General features: G+C 35.5%; 2 protein-coding genes across 4 annotated transcripts; one reads left to right on the top strand and one right to left on the bottom strand.

The window, feature by feature from the left end:
* Positions 1-1,371: 1,371 nt before the first annotated feature.
* Positions 1,372-12,172, top strand: LOC104902577 (ATP-dependent Clp protease proteolytic subunit 2, mitochondrial). 3 transcript variants are annotated; one of them, XR_007269618.2, is made up of 4 exons: positions 1,372-1,778; positions 2,744-3,176; positions 7,811-7,905; positions 11,821-12,172. XR_007269618.2 is itself a non-coding variant. In XM_010690394.4 (3 exons), the coding sequence occupies exons 1-2, from the start codon at positions 1,472-1,474 to the stop codon at positions 3,160-3,162; spliced, it is 726 nt and encodes a 241-aa protein (XP_010688696.2). In that variant the 5' UTR covers positions 1,374-1,471; the 3' UTR covers positions 3,163-3,176; positions 11,821-12,172. The 3 variants fall into 3 exon arrangements, 1 of the variants encoding a protein (XP_010688696.2); XR_007269617.2 differs by having other exon boundaries at positions 7,811-7,938; XM_010690394.4 differs by lacking the exon at positions 7,811-7,905 and having other exon boundaries at positions 1,374-1,778.
* Positions 12,173-14,290: 2,118 nt separating this feature from the next.
* On the bottom strand, positions 14,291-16,472 carry LOC104902576 (hypothetical protein). The gene is made up of 2 exons (XM_010690393.4): positions 16,052-16,472; positions 14,291-15,250 (listed from the first exon to the last, which is right to left on the bottom strand). Exons 1-2 carry the CDS (start codon positions 16,346-16,348, stop codon positions 14,840-14,842), a joined length of 708 nt encoding a protein of 235 aa, XP_010688695.2. The 5' UTR covers positions 16,349-16,472; the 3' UTR covers positions 14,291-14,839.
* Between the last annotated feature and the right edge of the window lie 5,264 nt (positions 16,473-21,736).

Genomic DNA, 21,736 nt, shown 5'->3' with positions numbered 1-21,736 from the left:
ACTAGAAAAATAGAGTCTAATTCGTCAAAAGATAAAGCCTTATTCGACTAGGAAACCCGGAATAACCCGCGGCCGCGGGTTTTCGACCTGCGAAACAACGTCAACTTGTAAAGACCATATCTCGCAAACCAGAAGTCATATCGGGGCGTGTAATATACCGTTGGAAAGCTCTTCAAGTCTAGTTTCCAACCCCATTGGAATCACTAAATTCCGATCTCTGGATAATGAGTTATCATCAAAAGAGTGTACATGACTCAATTTCCATACTTCTTTTAATATGTTTCCGCTATGTTTGGGTTGCAATCCGACTCGAAGATGTCCTTTGGGCTCCTCATTTGACTTAGCTCCTTCCTAGATGCTTCTCATGCTTAAGCTTGTCCAATAATACTCCAATTGTGTTCTCAATACCTGAAAACTATCAAAAACACCGAAAACACACACAAGAGTGATATCTTCTCAACTTAAGTAACTATATGCAATTATGGACTAAAAATGCAACTAAATGATCCTAAAATGCAACCTAAATGCATCATGAAATGCCTATATTAATATGACTCATCAGCTCCCTTCCTCCACCCTTGCAGCCCAATAGCCCCCCTCACCCCTCCCCCACCTCGCGCCCTCACCCCTCCCTCACCTCTCGCCCCCAACAACACCCCCTCGATTTTCGCACCTTTCATGCCTCCCCCACTCCCACCACCTCCAACCCCTTCAATTCGATTTATTCTTCCCTCTGTATTTTCACAATCTTTGTGTTTTGCGAAAATTGGAGGTGGGTGATGCTGTGAGGGGTGGGGGCGGGGGGGTGAGGGGTCTGCAAGGCGGAGGAAGAGGGCTGGCGAGGCTGCAGGGGTGGGGGATGGGGTTGGGGGCTGCGGTGGGGATATGGGTTATGGTGGGGGTATGGATTACGATGGGGGTGGGGGATGCAGGGAAGAGGTGAGGTGGGGTGGGGTGGGGGGAGGGGGTGGTGGTTGGATGGTAGTGGGGTTAGGGTTAGGGTTTGAAATTAGGGGTTAGGGTAGGATTAAAAGTTAGGGTTTAGTTAGATTAATTAGGATTTAATGAGGTTTAAGACTAACGACATTAACCATAATTAGTCATTGAGGATATTTGGATGTATTTCCAAAAAAATTAAGAGATACCAGTGTATTTTGAAAAGTGCGAAGGTACCCTGTATATTTTGAAAAGTACAAACCGTAAAATATATCTGTATTATATAAAAATCGATTTTATCATACAATACATGATGCACCATAAATTATTGTACACCGGGTCCATCAAGAAATGAAGTTGTACTTTGCAAGATTGAGAAACATCTTTGAACACTTGTTCCCCATCCTCCTCTAAAAGCAAGCCCTACCCATTTCCTCAACCTCCAACATAAGTAAAACCCTCTTCCTCTTCCTCTTCCTCTTCCTCTTCCTCCCAAATCAAAGTTTTCCTTCAAATTTTGCAGGCACAAAGAGAGATGCTGCGCACATCACTAACAAAGTTCTCTTCTCTGCGTTCTCTCTCCTCCTCAAATGGGTTGTTTTCTTCGCAATCTTGTCGTGCATACAGCTTAATTCCCATGGTGATAGAGCACTCTTCTCGAGGAGAGAGAGCCTATGATATCTTCTCTCGTCTCCTCAAGGAGCGTATCATCTGCATCAATGGCCCCATTGCTGATGATACTGCCCATGTTGTGGTTGCTCAGTTACTTTACCTTGAATCTGAAAACCCATCTAAGCCTATTCATATGTACCTTAACTCCCCTGGTGGTGCTGTCACTGCTGGTCAGTGTATACGTCTTTCGTTTATTCGTTTTCGTTTTCGTTTATACTATGTGTTAGAGATGTGTATGGATATAATAGTGAGTAACTGGATAAACGATCTTCCAAGCATCTATTATATACACTTTCCTATAAGTTATATGTTGGTTTTTTTGTTAGTTTTTTGCCAGTTGGGTTTTATTTGATTTGCCCATTGTTATGGTTTTGTTTTGTGTATATGATGAATGTGGTAAATCCTGAATTGTAGTGGTGAAAGTGTGGGTTTTGATATGTTTCGGGTCAATTTGATCGCGAGCATTTGGTTGAATTGCATATGCATTTGAAAAGTTTGGTTGTTTTCTTTGATTTTGCTGTTGTAGTTGAGGTGAGGAGGTTGGAATTTTGTTGAAATGTGCTCCAATAGAGGAATTTTGTTTTAATTGAATATACATTTGAAAAGTTTGGTTCTTTTTTTTTTTCAATTTTGCTGTTGTAATTGAGGTGGAGAAGTTGGAATTTTGTCGAAGTGTGCAGTGTGCTCCACTAGAAGAATTTTGGTTTAATTGAATATACATTTGAAAATTCTTTTTTTTGAATTTTCTGTTGTAATTGAGGCGGGGAAGTTGGAATTTTGTCTGCTATAAAGAAGAAACAAGATGAGAAGTAAGACTTCTACTATTGGGCATCTTGTTGTGTGCTGGAAAGGAGGATACCAAAATTGAGCCAGTTTAGAATGAGTGATGGTGGCTTGGTGAGTAGTAAAAGTGGGAATGATAATACCGATTTTGTGAAGGGTCTTTTAGGGAAATTGTGTCAGGGTTTGGGTCCATTGGGACAATGTGATGTTTGATTTCTAAAAGATGGATATAAGTTTATTTTTTTATGAGGGAGGGGGGAGGAATTGAATTTGTGCAAGTTTGTTAAAGTGATCATGTTCTTTTCAATCTTTGTGCTGATTGGCACTGTGATATGATCTTTCTAAAATGCAGGTCTTGCAATTTATGATACAATGCAGTACATCCGTTCTCCAATTAATACGATATGTTTAGGACAGGCTGCATCAATGGCTTCACTCCTTTTGGCAGCCGGTACCAAGGGTGAGAGAAGGGCCCTCCCAAATGCAACAGTTATGGTCCACCAACCATCTGGTGGTTACAGTGGGCAAGCAAAAGATATGACTATTCACACAAAACAAATTGTCCGTGTTTGGGATTCATTGAATGAATTATACTCTAAGCATACAGGGCAGCCTGTTGACAATATTCAAAAATACATGGATAGAGATTATTTTATGACACCGGAAGAGGCTAAAGAGTTTGGGATTATTGATGAAGTCATTGATCAGAGACCCATAGCTTTGGTAAGTGATGCTGTTGCGAATGAAGACAAAGACAAAGGTTCAAACTAGGATACACGAGTGAGGTATGTTCACTTTTGTCTCCGTTTTAGTTATTGCAGCGACTAATTTTTTGATATCATGTTGAGTGGTCTCTTTGGGCTTCTTAGGTGCTGTTTAATATATAACCTATAGATGCAAGGAATTTTTCTTTTCTTACATTGTGTGAATTTTTATTTTGCACATCCATTTCTATATAGTTACATAACATGCACACTTTTGATGTGTATTTTGGACAATAGTACCATTTTGAGCGGAAAAACTGCAGCAGCCTCAGGAGTCAGGAAATAAAGCCTGGTTTGTTCTTCCACTTCCCCTCACGGTGGCATGGTGGCAGGGGCTCCTTTCTCATGGGGAGGGTTGGTGGATGAGGAAGTAGGGTAGGGAGAGAAAGGGGTTTGGACTTCGACGGGCTCGGGGGAGTTCTTCTGATGCCATGACCAGGCCCTTTATTTTCTACTAAAAAGAAAGTGAGAGATACTGCTGGGAAAGTCAATTATCATATGTGGCTTATTGTACTTGTCCCCTTATAGGAATGGGTGGCGCGGAGGCGGACTATAAATTCTTTTGAGGTATCTGCTTCCTATACCCTTCTCCACCCAGTAGTTATGTAGGCACCAATTCCAAGCTTTTCTTCCAGGGATTATATTTGCAAGACTGCCACTATCCAAGCCTTGTTTTAGCTGATCCCTCTGGGATCAATATGTTCCTGACCGTTTCTCCTATTCATGTATCCATAAATGTTCCCCTTCTGAAATTTGCTATGCCAGCGTAATTTTATGCAAATACCTCTCAGCACCATCATATCAGAGAATAAGGATTTGAGGCTGATCCCCTTGTCACATAAAATGGAGAGGACCATAAAAACACAGCTTATTAGTCATCCATTACACGACGAAGAATTGGATGCAATTGTATCTAGAGGAATTTACAAAAGATAATAAGCTCCTGCAACATCATAAGGACTAAGTGGAGCAATTGAAAAAAAGTACTAGCCCTCTCTATCTCCGTCAACATCTTCTTATATCTCATCATCTTCCACGACCGTCACTAAATAGTGGAGTGGAGCTACTTGCAAGACCTTGCTTTCTTCAATTTCCTTGGGGGTCTGGACTCCGTAGCCATCCTTGACTATCCTTGATGCTTTAGTAACAGAGGTAGGATCATCAGCTCCACCAGCATCCAATGTCGATTCATTATCATCCTACACAAATTTATCAATATCTTCTTAGAGAATGGGATTTTTGCACCAGTGGTGTACATATTAAATCACAATTATATCTCACCAAATATCTACCTTGTGCCACTCGGATCTTGCTTATAGTATAAATTCACAATAATTAAAAGATGATATGCTTTGTTATTTAATAACTTCAAAATAATTCTTTTGTTTCTAAATAAGAGTAACACTTGCCTTTTAAGTTCCTAAATTTTGCTTTTCATATATATATATATATATATATATATATATATATATATATATGTGGTCATGTTTGGCACATTTGTTAAATTGGAACTCAAATCGATTAGTTAGCTAGAACTACGAAGGTGAAGGCTCAAACTGATAAGGTAATTGATTGTATAAGCTATTTGGCAGAACTAAACTTTACAGACTATTATTTTGTATATAACTTTTTTGGATAATAGTAATATGATGGTAAAGGAGAGAAAAAAAATGTTAGCTGCTTTTTATTCGAGAAGCTAATAAAAGTTAGTATCTCAAATTCTTCTCAATTATGAAAGATTGATACAAGAACTTGCGTATCTAATAACTACCTACCAGATATGCAACCTCGTTAGGTTGAGGAGACTAAGAAGAATATGGCAAAATATATAGCCAACTATGAGCATGCACTTCTTCAATGTACTCTTGATTTGTTGGAATTATGCTTGTTTAGTGACGTGACAATAACAGAAAAAAATAATGAGTTTCAGGATATGTTTAGTTACGTGACAATAACAGAAAAGAAATAGTGAGGATCTCACATTTCTTACCTACCATAACATGAGCAGATGCATTATCATGTCACCACTTACACCACATTTTGCTTTCTACCCTCATTGACCATGATATCAAGCACATAATGACAAATTTATGTCTTTCATAATTCCAGAAACATCCATGACTCATGAACATGGAGCTCTTTGGAGACTCAAAAGATAGGTTAGAGTACCTTTTTAGCCACCTCAATCATGGCACTCATCGAATAAAATTCAACCACCTTTTTGTGTTTACTTTTTCTTCTGCTCTTTTGATTGCTTATCAATGTCATCAACTTTCTTCTTAAGGAGACAAACCCTTATCTCATGCGTGGTAGGTGGTTCATTTGGAAACTATGTTGTTGAATTGCTTCAACCTATACTCTAATGCTATCATAATTAGTCACAATTAATGCATTTCCCTCTACATAAAACCACTGAGCTATCTGCCTTTAAGTTTCACCACTTTAACTCCTCCTTCCATATGTCATTTCTCGTTTGTTTCCTCTCTCCTTTCTACCTTTTGATTGCATCTTTGGGATTTGGATTGGAGTATATGTCAATTGGACGCTTTTGTCTAGTGGTGAGAAAGCATAAAATATCTGATCCAAAATCAAATTGAGATCGGATATATGGTATCTGAAATCTACTATATGTGGTAGTGGTGTTGAAGTCAAAAACTTCCAATGTTTGATATCCAAAATTTCTTATTTAATATTATTTGATGTACGATTTTCCAAGAATTGTTCACTGAAATTGATGCCAAAATTAGGGATAAGCTATGAGAAAATTAGTTGCATAGTTATAATAAGCTTCATTTTTTTGATCATATGTCTTTGGGATAATTAATTGCATAAAATTATTTTCATTAGAAAAAAATATTGGAAAGAAGAGAACAACTTTTGGAATTTCAAAATTTGCCCTTGTGGTTGGCCGAACAAGAATAAGTGAAGAAAGATGCGAATTAGATTAGCAATGGACAACTGAAAGTGCAAAATTGACGATAGTGAGATTGGTGGCTAGACGTGAGTCATTGATGGTTAAATAGTCTGTGCAGCGAGAAGTAATTCAGAATTCAGATTGATGAGGGTCAGAGATGTGTGACAAAGAGCAAAATATAGACTAACTTTTTGACATGGGGAACCAGAGTAGCATTTTTGGGAAGGATGTGGAGAAATTGGGGTGCGGCGGGATAGAGACAGAGTGGATGTGAGAGAATATGAGTAGAGTGGGGTTCTCTTCCTTCTTTTAGCATTTTTTTTGAGTTTGGATTTTTAGGGTAAATGTTAAAATGCCATAAATGTTGAATCCCGAGTTTGGAAAAATGATTATATTTCGGGTATTGGATATTTGAATACCAATAATTCGTCGCATTAGATATCCTAAAGACGGAATCATTTTGCTATTACTTTTGACTTGGTCTATAGGGTAGAAATTTGCTATTGTCGTGACCTCAGTACTTGTTTGCTTCAATCTCACATCAATACAATCTTCTTTGTCATCAAAATAATTGTCTAACATCAGAATGGCGTCCTTGGCTATAATTTCCTTGTGCTTGTTGCTTTTTGATCTCAAGGGACTTCGTTTCCACCCTCACATGCTCTGGATAATTGGTCACATTTCAATTTTCCAACCAAGTGTTGCTTTAAGCAAATTGCTCCTCTCTTTGTTGCTTTACCATAAAGGTTGCAAGTTTTTGTCTTACTTTTGAGCTAGTGCCTTCCATATCTTCTTGCCAGATGCTTAAGGTCCAGTGATCCCACGGTGATTGTCCCTTGTCCTGGATAAATAGAATCCATTATCTCAATCAACCAAAGACGGAGCTGAAAGTACTAAAAATAAATACGCAATAAATGATACCATACTTCCATATAAATTGAAAAAAAATTAAAGTATATACCACCATGGCGACATACTGCTATCTATTGCCATTCTGCCTTGTTGGCTGGGAGGGGGATATGACTTATGCAGATGGGGGTGGTGTACGGGTCAAAAAGAAGAGTGCAATATAGAGAGAGAGAGGGGGAGGGGGGGGGGAGAGGGAGAGAGAGGGAGGCCCTGGGTTGGGGATATAGTGAAAATTCGCGTAATTCATTCCTTGCTTTATTGGATAGCTGTATATTACATCCATTTTTCTCTATCTGTTATCCCTAGTGATTAATTGATGATGTCTAAGAGAAATGACTACAAAGGTACAAATCCTTGCCCTCTTTTAACACCCCCCCGTATTGATGGCTTACATGGTTCATGATATTCACATGTTTCCACTCTGTTTAGTTTCTCAAAGTTCAGTTTTGAGAGCATCCAGACCTTTGCTTTGTCGGTTTTGAAGCAACTTGGGGGTCTTAGGGACGTCAAGGGAATAGGAGGGAACGGTGGTTGCAAGTGGGTGGGTTGATTACAGTTCTACCATTACCATTGGCAGTGTAGCAGTGTGAAGCATTTTATCTTATCAAGGGGTCTAAGTATGCTTTGTGGACTATTTCTTTAGATTTTCTTAATGACTTAAGGTGCGACTTGGGAGAGAGTATTGTGCTCTATGCTGCTAGTAAGGATATATAGGTGACTGTTGCTGTCTATAACTAGATCTGGTGAGTGGTATTGTCTTTATGTCATATGTTAAGTTTCATACTTGGCTGATTACAGCTTTTGATTTTTTGTAACCATTGCTGGTTGATAGTGCATCCTGGTTGGCAAAAGCTGTTTTTTCTGGGAGATAAACATTACAACATGTTTATCTCAGGACTCAGGGTTGCACAACTTGGATTGGAGCCGGTGTGTGTGAAGTATTTCCCTATACCTATGCTGGTAATATAATGATATTTTCATTGAAAAGAAAACTTCATCTTTTTTTCCCAATTGGTCCCACACTTAGTTTTAAAAAGTGCCTAAGTCATGTTAGGCAAGGGGCAAGTCCAGGTTCGCAGAAAAATGTATCGGAAAAGGTAGGGGTAGCAACCTATGATAGGTGATGGGATGCATCATGCGTGTGCCACCAGCCATCTTTGGTGAGGCATGAGGCGTAGCACATTGCCCACTTTTCATAGAGATGCTTGTGAGAAAGAACTGTGATAAATTCAAAGCAAAAATTCCCAATATTCTATCAAATTATGTGTTACCTAAGATTTTAATTTCTAATTCGATCAAACCCTCAATTTAGTGTACGAATATCTTTAATTTCAACGAAAAAAATTTCAATCATAAAAAAATGTAATCCGCAAACGGGGTAGTAATGGGTTTTTTTTTTAATCTCATCGGTCATGACAATGAGTGTCGGTGAGCTATCTTTCTGATGGTGCTGCACCAGATTTGCTGGTGGTTGTCGCCGGTCAAACGTTCTTAGAAATGATTTTTTTCTCACTCTTCAATCTATGTCCCTCTTTCTCTTTCAATTTTCTCGTCGTTATCTATCTTCATCAATGTCAACTTTAACAGTCTTTGCTCCTTTCTCTTCCTCTTTGATCTGCCTTTTTGTTTTTTCTCTTCCTCTTGAGACTTTGACCTTTACTGGTTGCTTGAAAGATATTGTGGCCTTTCCCCCCCACTTTCTTTTATATGAGTTAGGAAAGTGTCGTTATCACCCACTTTTGCTTTCCCTTGACTTCAGTAGTCGTTTCACACGTGGCTTTCTATTATCATTTTAATCTCTATCTTTGAAGGCTTTTTTTCTAAAGGAACCATCTTTTATTATTTTCTTTAATACTGGAATTTTTAAATCAGCAGGGGTATGCCTCTCCTACGACTACAAGATGTGCAAGCGACATGTGCCTATGCTAGGACCTTTTGTGCTTGTTCTCGCATCTTTTGAAACTAAGGTGTCCCATACGACTTAAAAGCAAGCAAACGAACACAAGAGTAACAGTGGCGGTACATACCAGTACCCAATCTACCACCAACGTCACAATGTGTACTAGCTGGAAGTCAGAGTACCAGTAGAACCCTTCACTTCTGGCTGTACTAGTATATTTTATGGTGCTATCTTGACAAGGATGTTGGTTGGCCTGACAACTATAAACATGTGAATCTAGTAACTATAGTATACTTTATGACACACTCTACACTTGCCAATCCCAAGATAAATTACAAGTGGGGAAGCTTACCCTGGCGCACAGGACAGCTGAGGTGATCAACTTGCAAAAATTCTAACCACATTGTACTTTCCACATATACTTCTCTATCCCTACATTCACCCTAATTGGTGTGGCTACCAGAACCCTTCAACTCTAGAAGCCATGATGACTTCACACTTGAATTTGAGTCTTCTGTGCTTATTTTCTTCTCACTGTGCTTATTTTGTAGTTATAAGAAATCAGGATGCCAATTTATTGACTGTAGCGGCATTTGAAGATTGGGTGGTTAATGTTATTAGGTTGACTGTCACACTCGAGGCATTTTGTTCACTGCGGACCCAAAAACCAGCCTTTCACTTGTTTTCAGATATCCACACCCAACTGTCAGTTATTAGAGTAGTGCTTGGACAGCTTGAGATTATTTTTTACCCAACTCTGCAACTGTACTTTACATTCATCTCCTATTACCCAATTATAGCTACTTGAAGCAGTGTAGCATGTTTTAGGATGGTGCTGATACTGGAGCCCAAGAAATCAGCTTTTGAACTTGTTTTGTACCCACATATAGCTTCCAACGGAGTTGTCTGAGCTAGGAGTGTAACTCCATCATTCATATTCTTTGAAAGATTTGGTATATTTGTCTGATCCACAATTCCACCTTCTCAAAAACCAAAACCAATAAACCCAAGGTACAATGTGATACTAGGTGTTCTGCACCTGACATCCAGCACTTAGGGTTCACAAATCAAGTACCACATGATAAAAGGGAATTTACAAGTTACAACCAATTTTTGGTACAAGGTTATACATTGCGGTGATGGTAATGAGTTTCTGTAATATTACATGGTAAATGACATGCTAATTATCTGCGCAAATGCATCTGTACCCCCAATTACTGAGTTGGAGAAGTAGTGGGCTTGCACCAAAGACAAGTGGGTATTAGGCTGGGGAAGGGTGGGCCATGTGATTGTATGCAATTATGAAAACACATCAATAGAATGATTCAATTAAAAAGGCTGTTTTGAAACAGTAACAACACGGTATAAAAGGAGGGGGGGAGGGAATCCTTTTAATGAGTGGAGACCGTCATGAATTGGCTGTAAAAGTCTTGACACATCACTTGAGCAGATTATTAGTTGAAGCCTAGCATCTCTGTTTTGAGAAAGCAAGAGAACACTACAACTACCTTTTGAAAGAATGACGTTACCTGATACTCTCTCATCTGAAACGGAGTAGGTAGAAGGAAAGAAGGAATGAGAGTTGCAACTGAAGCATAAGCAGAGCATCATCAATGTCATCGTCGTCACAATTCTTGTTGCCATTAAATGACTTGTTCTCTGAGATTTCTCGTTCTTTGCTTTGGATGGTGAAAGATTATGAGATTTCAATTTAGAGAGAGATTGGATGTCATAAAATTCGCGCCTTGCTGGTTTGCTTGTGTTGCTGCGCATATGGATTTTTCTTTTTTTGGGGTGGGGGGGGGGATTGAGGAGGTGGATTGGTTTGACACTGATTTTGAATTTTGCTAGTCATTCTAAGTTGCGCCCTAGATCTTGAGTTGACCCTCTATCGACAACATATGAGGAATTGAGGAGCGTGGATTGGTTTGACACTGATTTTGAATTTTGCTAGTCTTTCTTAAGTTGCGCCCTAGATCGTAACCCTCTATCGACAACATATGGGATGAAGTTCTGACCTTATTTGCCAGTTTGGCCCCTGCTGATAGCGTGGGCCTACTCGCATCAGGCTATATGTGTTCCTTGTTAATACCTAAAAGGAAAAAAAAAATTTGGTTGGAGATGCATTTCAAAAGGATGTCCACAAGGCTTTCCATTTTAAGTCACGCATGAACTCGTTGCCGTTACTTATTTACAACCTGTTATCAAACGCACTCTTAAAGTTAGATTTTTAGCAGACCTCTTAAGTATGAGTTCTAATTTGCCACCAAATTCCAATTTTAGCCATGAAAACTCTTTTTGAAGGAAGAGAAACACAATTATAAGAACGTAAGCAAACATATCTTATTTTGTTTTCCGTTGAATCTTGAAAACACATTTGAAGTGTTGTGTTTAAGACTTAGTGGGATATTCCGTCCTCTATAGCTGTTTGATATAGCAATGGTTTAACATGTGATTATGCTCTTTGCCTAAATGTCTTACATGCTGTTTGCAGTGCACTGTTCTGGTTTTGTGCTTTGAGCTGCCAATGGAATCAATTTGTTTTCTTATTTTTTTTGAATTTTCCTTTTATTTGTATTTTATTTTGGCAATTTATTCTTATTTTTTTAAATATTTCGTGGATAAGTTTGAAAATGAAAGATAAAGTTAAAAGTTCGATTTCTCTGTGAATTCTAAACTAATTTATGTGTTTCATGTGAATTAGAAATTTTCAAAGTGATCTGGCATATTTTATATTGACTAGAAACAGTTTTTATATCAATAATATTTGAACATTTCAAAATCAAGTATTCCTGACATGCTCCCCATCCATTGTTTTAATAACCTTATTGACTGATTGTAACAGGCTCTTCTGGTAGACCTTATCTTTGGAATATATGTAACTTTCTCAAGTATTTTAGCTACATGTCATAACGTCTTAAGACTTAAATTTCTCTTTGCAGATGGCTTAATCTCGAAAGAAAACTTTCTTCTAACGTAGTTGATCAATAATGGTTGAACATCATTCAGAAAAACGCTGAAATTTGGAGAGTAGATAGAGAGAAGCTCTCGTCGATTTTAGCTGAATTAAGATATGCAGCACTGATAAAAAAAAAAAAAGCTGGATAGAGCGATCTTTGAACATGGCACAGATTTTCGGTGCTCGACCATGCTATTGTATTCTGTAGATGGAACAATTTCAGCTCTGTATTTGTCGTCCTCAGATCGTATTGAGTTTTTTCATTTTTATGTTATGCGACCTCAGAACGTATTTGTCGTCCTAAATGAAAATGTTCTGAGATGATTTTTTCCACAGTGATATGCTGCTGTTTTCTTTGTATTCATGTGATTCATCCCATGCTTCATCTCAATAAAGATGCAAACTAAAGGAGTAATTCACCAAATCTGTGGTGTACTGGTGTAGTGGTGTTTACTCATCACACACAAAAGGCAAAAAGTAGATATTGCATGATTTGATTGTAATATTGGAAAATAAATTACATTGAGAGATAGTGACTGATGCTTCATAGTCCTTATGAAGAGTGTGGTCTAATATACTACGACTTTTTTTTAGATGTAATATTTGATCAATTATCCATACATCAAAAAGGCAAATGTTGTATCTAAAAAAACTCGAGAAAATATTCCGTTTGTTCTTTTGTTATTGCAATAGTTTGATCATCATGTTGTTGATGTACTAACTTTGACTTTTTTTATACTAATGTAGAATAAAAATTCATTATGTTGTATGTTGGATAATATATATATATATATATATCCCCAGCTTATTTTCATTTCAGTTCTAGACAATACTTTTACTCTCACATATTACTATTCATTTCAGTTCAGCTGTTTTATGCCGAAGAGAACAAACCCATAATGGATTAAACATGAAGTCCATTTTGTAGTATTTGATAAACAATCCCTTGATAACCCACTAGTCAAGAAAGTGACAGAGAGAACGTTGGAGTAATTGCCTCAAAGTATTTTACTAGTTACTACTAAAGATGATGCTTGATTGGTTAGTCAAGTAGCAGCCGTTAATTGATTCAGGTCTAATTTTTTAAATTGATGTTTCAGCTTATCGTTTTCTCCAAGTTGTATGGATGTTTATAGAACTATAAAGTTAGTGATGTTAACATAATTTGACCATATTAATTTATTTCTATGTGAAAGGCTAAATATCTAACGGTTAGATATGAATATTGATAAGCGTGAGACACTTTTGTAATTTCACTTGAAATAAGGTCCATTGATTGTAATAAAGAGATTTTATCATGTCTGTTCTTTCCATGCTTATTTTCTCATCAGATTTTTTAGCACCTATAAAGTGGCTTAAAATTTCCACACGAAGTAATGTTAGGCTCATCTCGTCACAACCTTGACATATGCCCGAATCAGTTAACCCGTGCTCCACCAGTCAACTATCGATCTCATGGTGAAGTCCATTTTACCAAGGTTCAACTGTATAGATGAAAGTTGTTCCATCTTAATTACTTCATCTGTTTCATAATACTTGCTTACACTTTCCATTTGCGGGAAGTTTCATATTACTTGCTACACTTCTTTTTTGGGCAATACTTCTATCTCTTTGCTCTCACATGGGTCCCTTTTCTCTTTACTCTCTACCTCCTTCTTCTCCAAAAATTGCCTAAGAGTCCGTGAATTGAGAAGTGTAGCGAATAATATAAAACGGAGGAAGTACAAGCATTCAAGTAGAAGCGAAAGACTTGAAGAAAGTACCAAACCAGCTCTCTTTCTCAACATTGATAATATTACTATTGAAAGATATAATCTCACAATTATCATTGCTATGTCGAATATTTAGAAACCTCGAACTATTAATTCTTTAAATTGTGATGCAAGTGTTGATATGGTTCTCTTTAGTATGATCAACGTTTCTCATTGTTTTAGGAAAGCAAATCAAACAACAGACTCTATGGTGCATAAGGGTCTCGTAACGACGTGACTTACGTCGTTACGAGATTCCATCTTTGCTTTAATGTTTTCTCCTTTTGTAATCTTTTTACCTTATCATTTGTACGGATGTTTTACGACAATCTTTTAATTAGGTCATTTTCTAAGTTTTCTCTCCTCACCAGTAAAAATAAATAAAATTATCAACACATGTCATAGTCTACTATATTAACCCCATAAAAAATGTGTGTTGACCTATACAAGAATAGGATTGTTTGAAAATTGAGATGTTGAGTGTGTGATTTTCATAAGTCTAACAGTCTAGAATTTTTTATATTTATTTTACACATCGTAACATCTTTTCACCCATGTTATTTTGCTAATGGTATACCTATTATCTGTGCAAGCATTTTTGTCACTACAAAACCTTGCTTGCTCACAAAGTAAAAACCATTCTATTATATATAATAAGATGATGTTTAAAAAAATAAAAGTATGCATATGAACGTTATTCAAAGTTCAAACTTAATCTCCTAGATGAATATTTTATTTCAAAGGAAATAGAAACAAACATCATTTTGCCTTTTTTTCTTTGGGGATCTTAAGAAGATAGAACTATGACCTCATGTATACAACTTTACAAGCTTTGTCCCCATCCACAAAAAAAACTTTACAAGCTTTGTCCAAATAAAACAAAAAAATCTACTATAAACTCTTAAAAACTAAACTACGATTCATGCTTAAGACATAGGTTGTTTTCTATATCGTATTCTATAACTACTCCTTGAATGTATTGTATATCTACAAAGAAAAAAATTAATTTGACGGGAAAAACAGATCCATTAAAATTTGGTAAATATGATAGTAAAAAGTTAGAAAAAAATTTGATATCTTGTAAATACCTCTCTAAATTGAGTATATGAATATGAGTAACAAAGTTGTGTACTTGTCGTGGATGCCATCTAGCTTAGTTTGTCGGGGGTGGTATTCAAGACTTGGGATCGAATCCCGTCTACATCACTTCACTTAATCGCTCATTTACACACAGGAAAACCTTAGTACTTGTCATGAAATGGCAATTGCAGATTTATGATCCCTTTGAAGAAACCCTTGTAGCACCACTTTTTTCTTGTGCATTTCCGAGTTATAATCTTGCATACTCAACTTTGTGTTCATTTGATTTTTTGGTGTAACAACTACAACTCTATCTCCTCGTAGAAGTGGTGTGCAATATAGCCAACCACACATGCATAATATAGCACATAATCTCCCCCAAATTAACAAGATAATCAACGACGACAACATAATTGATATTCCGATTAACGAATCATTGGTACTTTTATTACCAAAAGTAGGTCGTTTGACCACCTTAAGAGTAGCTGGATGTTGATCATTATGACACGTGGCACAATATGACTGGTTCGTTGGACGATTTTCGTCGTCTTGGTGGGTGCTCCCTTTGGAAGGTACATTTGGCTGGAACAACATGACAATAAAATATGTATAAGTTAGCAATTAACAAATTAATTAAGCTACCAAGAATGTCTTGACCTAGTGGTTAAGACTGAGGTGTTGTGAGCGATAAGTTTACAGGTTTGAATCCCCCTTCCCCTTCTTTGTACTTTGTATTGCAATTGTGTAAGAGTCTAGGAGATTAGTTGCTGACATTATCCCAATGTAGTAGTAACAAATTATCTTATTATGGGTGGTCTTCCCTTAATAATCCCATTTGATCAACTAATATGGTTTATATTTTGAAATATATTCTTGACTATAGGTTGACTTTCCAAAATGATCTCAAGTATTAATTCATCAATTCTTTGTTAACAACTTAATTAACATAATTGATTACTTGATATGGCTATATATAGCTAACTAACACTACTTGACACACTACTATTTAAGGACTTCGGACATTTTTTTTAAAGACACTTGTATAATTTTCCATATCTAAAGTACATGGTTTAGTGATTTGGTTTTTTGTATCTCACAACCTTGAGGTTGTGCGATCAAACCCCTTACCAATCCCCCTACTTTCAAAGGACCTTGCCTGCAAACCCGGGTCGGGTTGACTTGTGCGAGGTTTGTGAGGTTGTGAGATCAAACCCCACTAGAGACACTTTGGGGTGAGGATTTCTCCTTATCATTCCCCCTATTCCCAGGAAGCCTTGCCTGCAAACCTGGGTCAGTTGGCCTGTGCGAGGTTTCGGTCCGGTTAAGACGTCTTTTCTTACCTTAAAAAAAAATCCGGAGGAAGAGAGTATTACTATTACATACCTGTATGGTTTTTGAGACGACATGATGATCAATCTGCTTAAGCTGCTGACTTTTGGTTGCTTCAAGGATGATATTGTGGCTGGCTTTAAGAGCAGCAGTTTTGACCTCAAAGATGAATTTTTTTCTCTCAATGGTCAAAACTTTAAGTTTTGGCCAACAAAACTTGAAGAACTTCCTAGCACCATTTTTTTTAGGCTTATTTTTGAATGATTTAGTTTTTGAGGAAAACCCAAAACAAGATAGAAAACAATTAGTTTTGGGTGTTTTTTGTTGAGTTGTTTTCTGGTTTGATGCCATGGAATAAAGAGATGAGAAAGATGATGGTTAACCCCATAAAATGAGCTTACACAAGAATAATGGGTTTAGTTTTCAAGGTGGATTTGGTTAGACTTTGGCATGGCATGTAGGAGACTAAGCTAACTTTTTTTTTCTTTTAAAAAATATAATGGTTTTGATTGTTCAAATTTAAACATTGTTTTCAAGTTTGATGTTGCTAATGACATCATTTAGCTTTCTAATTACGGCCTATTATTATTAATTAATACATACATATAGTACTTATATGTTAATGATGCTATAAAATATTTATATATTTTTGATTTTTTTATCCATATGAGCCACAAAGACAGTATAAAGGAGTGGGGGATTCGAACCTGTGACCTATCATTCACAACACCTCAATCTTAACCACTCGACCAAGATATCCTTAATAAAAAAGTTCATTGTTTAAATTTAGACACTGTTTTCATGTTTGATGTTGCTAATGACATCATTTAGCTTCTTAATTACAGCATATTATTATTGATTAATACATATAAAATATTTATATGTTTTTGATTTCTTTATCCATATGAACCACAAAGGTAGTACAAAGAAGGGGATGTGGATTCGAACCTGTGACCTATCATTCACAGTTTCTCAATCTTAATCACTAGGCCAAGACATCCTTGATAAAAAAATTCTTGGTTTTGATTGTTCAAATTTAGACATTGTTTTCATGTTTGATGTTGCTAATGACATCATTTAGCTTCTTAATTACGGCCTATTATTATTAATTAATACATATAATACTTATATATATGTGAATGATGCTATAAAATATTTATATGTTTTTTATTCTTTGGTGTATTTAATTGGTTGTTGAATGGTTTGTATTTGTGTTGCTTGGATGCTTACTAAGAGAGGTGACTTTAGACTTTGTGGGGTACCAATATTAGCACTCTAAAGGAGATTTATTTGCGTTGTGTGTCTTGTCTTGGTCAAACTAATGCAACTTCTCCGCGTTCCCGTGTTTGTTCAATACAAATGAATAAATGCTTGCATCTTAAATTAGGTATTTATTCACGGGTAGATCAAGAAAGAAAGATATACTAACAAATTATATGCATAAAAAAAAAAAAAGTTGTTTTTGATTCTTCTTTATCTTAAACTAAATGTAAAGATATTGTTTGATATTTTGTCATGCAAACGGCTTATTTTGAGTCAAAACTGAGCTAAACTACACCATATAATATTCTTCACAAAGTCTTAAAAAAGACGATCTCACGACGTGAGACCTGATCAGCTCAAGATATATATATTTTTAGAATACGAACTGCATCTCACAAATTCTCATGATATTATTTTGGCGAATTATTTAATATTTTTGGCAAATTAGTTAAGTATTTTAGCACAATAGTTTACAGCTGGTAATCTTTATGCAGGCTTCCATTGTTTTTTAGTTAACATATTCAATACATTAGTTAGTGTTGTTCTATAGTAGTTAAGATTAATTGAGCATTATTTTGATTTCTAATATAAATGAAGAAAAAACTTTTTTACAAATTTAAAATGTCAAATACAAAAGACAACCTGAAAAATAACTTAAAAAATAACTTAAAACAACCTAACATTTGGAGTAATTATTGTACCACTTTCAGTTTGGTTCTTGGAATTTATTTTTTTAGTCTTCTCAAAGTGACTTTTCTTTCTTGCACTTCCTCTCTTTCTTTTGAACCATACGGGTATAAAATAACCAATGTATTTGTACTTGATGAGCATCGTTCTTCTACTATTGGTTTTTGTAGTTAAGACTTTATTCATGATTGCAAGAGTATTTTCGTAGACTTCTTAGATTGCCTTTTTTGCATCTTCACCATCTTGACTTTTGAGAATGAGATTGTAAAAAAACTAATTTTCTCGCGGTTTCATATCGCCATGTGGTCACATTGGTTTATCTGTTCATTTCTCTTTTCCACACTTTCCTCTTTACATATCTAATCCACCTTTTGCACATATATTCATGTATTATTTTTGTGATTAAACGCATGTGCATGATTCCCAAGCATGAAAACACAACAATCCTTCTTTTTCTCTCTTCTCTCTCCTCTCCCACAAAACCAATTTTCAACCTAGGGGATACCACCACCCTTTTATTTGGGCGGTGGTAAGCCCCTTTTCTCGTTTTATTACTAGTTTTTTATGTTTATGTTTCCAATAATTTTCAGTCTCTATCTAATGGAGAGTTTTTCTACCCATATATTGGGTTATGTCTACCCATATATTGGGTTTTATGTCTCTCCATGTGAGAGTTTAGAGAATTTCTTTCTGGGTTTTTGCGTAATTCAAGATGTTTATTTGTTGATCAAAATTTGTGCGGAGTTGCAACGGATGTCAATAATTCGTTTACAATCACTTGAAGTGAATCCGGTTCTACTTCAAAACTACGTACAAAAGATCGACGACCCCCTTACATCAGACAACGATGTGAAAGAGGGTTTTCAGAAGTGTTAGATCTACTCAATGATCGTGGTTTTATCATATTAGAATGGATTTATTTCATTTGATATTTATTTGTTTATTTTGACTTCTATTGTAGATGTCGTACAACTTTGAATCAATGAATTAATGTTAATTTCAAAAAAAAAAACACAACAATCCTAGCAGCATAACTATTACTTCATATTATTTAACTATTACGAATAAATTAATAACTAATAACATTTAGGTATGAGTTATGTTTTTCAAATAAAAAGTTAAACTTTCAAATGCAAAAGTTAAGTTTTCGGTATCAGAAGTTTTATGATCTGTTTCTTCAAAGTTTTTGCAAGTGCAAGTTATCATCTAACAATGGGCAGTATATATTACCCTTTTTGATGAATATTTATCAAACTCTTCTTTCACTTCAAACATGATAAACATTTTATCAGGTGAAAAAACAAAATAAGTGTTTGTGGACATTGTCATTGCAAACTTGTGCTCAAATATTCTACTTACATCCAAATTAAACATCCAATACATGTTGTATGCAGAGAATGGAGGAGGAGAATAATATAGGTTTTAGGGCGTCTCGTCTCGGTGGATTAGAGAAGAAAGAGAGAATGTTTATGTATAATGAAGTTAGGGTCAATAAAATGCATTATAATCTGGAATATATGATATAACTAATATACTCCAACGCTTAACTAATATACTCCAACGCTTAACTAATATACTTCAACGCTTAACTAATTCATCCATAAGCAATCTAAGGCTAGCATAACTAATAGGTGCAAGCGCTTAACTAATTCTACTGCTGGTTTGATGCACGTGCGTAATGTCAGCATGACATCAGTGGTCTCACGTTAACACTAATGTGAGGCCGTCTCTCCAAAAACGGATTCAATATTCTTTGAGGAAAAAACACCCGTTGGCAAAAAGTTTGCTAAAGAACAACCTTTAACGCGAACTTGGTACACTATAAAAAATAACTCAAACCTAACAACTTTAGAAAATCATTAGCACAAGACACTTAGCTTGGCTTTTTTTTTTAAAAAAAAAAAATCAAAGAAAATAGTTGTTAAATGATAGTTGTTGGGTTATAGAAAACTTTACGCAAAGGATTAAAACTTTTAATCAGGATCTCAAATATACACATAATATGATTCTAAACCACACATTAGATATAACTTTGTTGCATGCCTTCCTTAATTATCGTTTGATTCTAACCAAAATAAGAACGTCAGGTGCAGTTCCTATATGTATCCAGACGTATGATAATATCTTCATTATTTAAATAACTTATATTGAAGAAAAACGAAGACACCCAATACCCAATGTTTGTCCTCACACATTTACGTATAGGAAGAAGAGAAGAAGATGCACTCTTTTAAAAAAAATATCACATCATATTTGCTTAACTATTATCCTCAATTACACGAAAATAAGTTTTTAAATATGTGCAATGCACGCGATACAACTAATTGCAATGATATTTGAAATAACTAAGTATTATTAGAAGTCATAATCCTTATTGTGTTCTAAAACAATATACATTCTACCTCATAGATAGATAGAATATACATTCTACCTCATATCAAACCCTTTTCAAATTAGTTGATAATAATAACAAATATTCCATGATATTTTAGGGGAATCAAGATAAATTGTTGGTTTCATTACAAGTTATAGATATTAAATAATGGATATTGAATTCTTGATTTGAGGTGCTTTTTAACTTGTTTTCGAAATAATAACTAGTTATTGGGTCCGGGCTATGCCCGGGTAAGAAAAAATTTCATTTATTAATATAATACTTTATGATAATAACACTAAATACATCCTAGCCTAGTGGTTAAAACTTTAGTATATGTACTTGAGGTCTCGAGATCAAACCCTATACTATGCAATTTCTTAATTTTTTATTGTATATGGATTACATGAACTAAAACTCCCTAGGGAGAGCGTCACGTGGCACAGTTTAATATATATGTATAGATTTTTGGAAGCCTACATCAAAAGTTATAATCAATTTACTCTACTTAATTTTTTCTAAAATTATTTATTCTAATCAAGCTCTATTTTCTTGTTTATAATTTATATATGTTTTTTTGATCCCTCTAAAACTATTTATTTTATAATAAAATTATAAAATCATAAGATGACATCATGAGTGGCACAACAAATGGAAAGTCAGATTAGAACACCATCTAGATTCTACTTTATATATATCTTTCAAAAAAAAAAAAAATTCTACTTTATATGATATCTAGTAATAACTTCACTAACAATTTGGACTCAACAAAATCAAGTTATAACTTGTTAGTGGATTTCCTCCACTTGGCCGACCATACTTCCACTGTCCCACACTCATGTCATTTTAATGTAGTTGATGTTAGTTTCTATTCAAGGCCCATTGTCAAGATGTCCGGTTATCCATAAGTTTTGCTTGGCTCGAGCTCGTGAGCTTTTCTCAAGCCTCAAGTTTCGCTCGACTTGAACTCGTGAGCTTTTCTCAAGGCTTGAATTTGGCTCAACTCGACTCGATTTCGAGCTCGATTTGAGACAAATTAAGGACCTGTTTGACAAAAGTAGCTGTAAGAGTAGCTGTTGGTTGTTCAAGTAGCTGTTAGCGGTTCGAGTAGCTATTAGATGTGTGCTAGTAACTGTCAGCTTTTAACTATGAAAGTAGCTGTTTAAAATATATGTGTTTGGTAAAAGTAGATGTAGAGATTGTCATTATAATATTAACTTCAATAACATAAATATTATTGTACGGTATTATGAACATGCACAATGCGTTACTTTCTTTTTATACTAGATAAATTTTATCCAATGTTTATATTAAGATCAAAATGATTAAACTTTAGCTTATTCAATGTCAAGAAAGTTATAGTTTATCCAACCCAAGATTTAGATACATCAGAGAACAAAATTATACAACTACTA

The sequence above is a fragment of the Beta vulgaris genome, chromosome 9, assembly GCF_026745355.1.
Source record: "Beta vulgaris subsp. vulgaris cultivar EL10 chromosome 9, EL10.2, whole genome shotgun sequence".
NCBI lineage: Eukaryota > Viridiplantae > Streptophyta > Magnoliopsida > Caryophyllales > Amaranthaceae > Beta > Beta vulgaris.
The sequence above is the reverse complement of the archived record's forward strand: the minus strand, read 5'-3'. Positions and strand labels throughout refer to the sequence as shown.

What these genes read in the sequence shown, in the direction of transcription:
- LOC104902577 (XM_010690394.4), top strand. Translation starts at nt 1,472, where the DNA reads ATGCTGCGCACATCACTAACAAAGTTCTCTTCTCTGCGTTCTCTCTCC. An exon ending in TGGTGGTGCTGTCACTGCTG is followed by an intron (nt 1,779 to 2,743) that starts GTCAGTGTATAC and finishes TCTAAAATGCAG; the next exon opens with GTCTTGCAATTTATGATACA.
- LOC104902576 (XM_010690393.4), bottom strand. Translation starts at nt 16,348, where the DNA reads ATGGCATCAAACCAGAAAACAACTCAACAAAAAACACCCAAAACTAAT. An exon ending in TCGTCTCAAAAACCATACAG is followed by an intron (nt 15,251 to 16,051) that starts GTATGTAATAGT and finishes ATGTTGTTCCAG; the next exon opens with CCAAATGTACCTTCCAAAGG.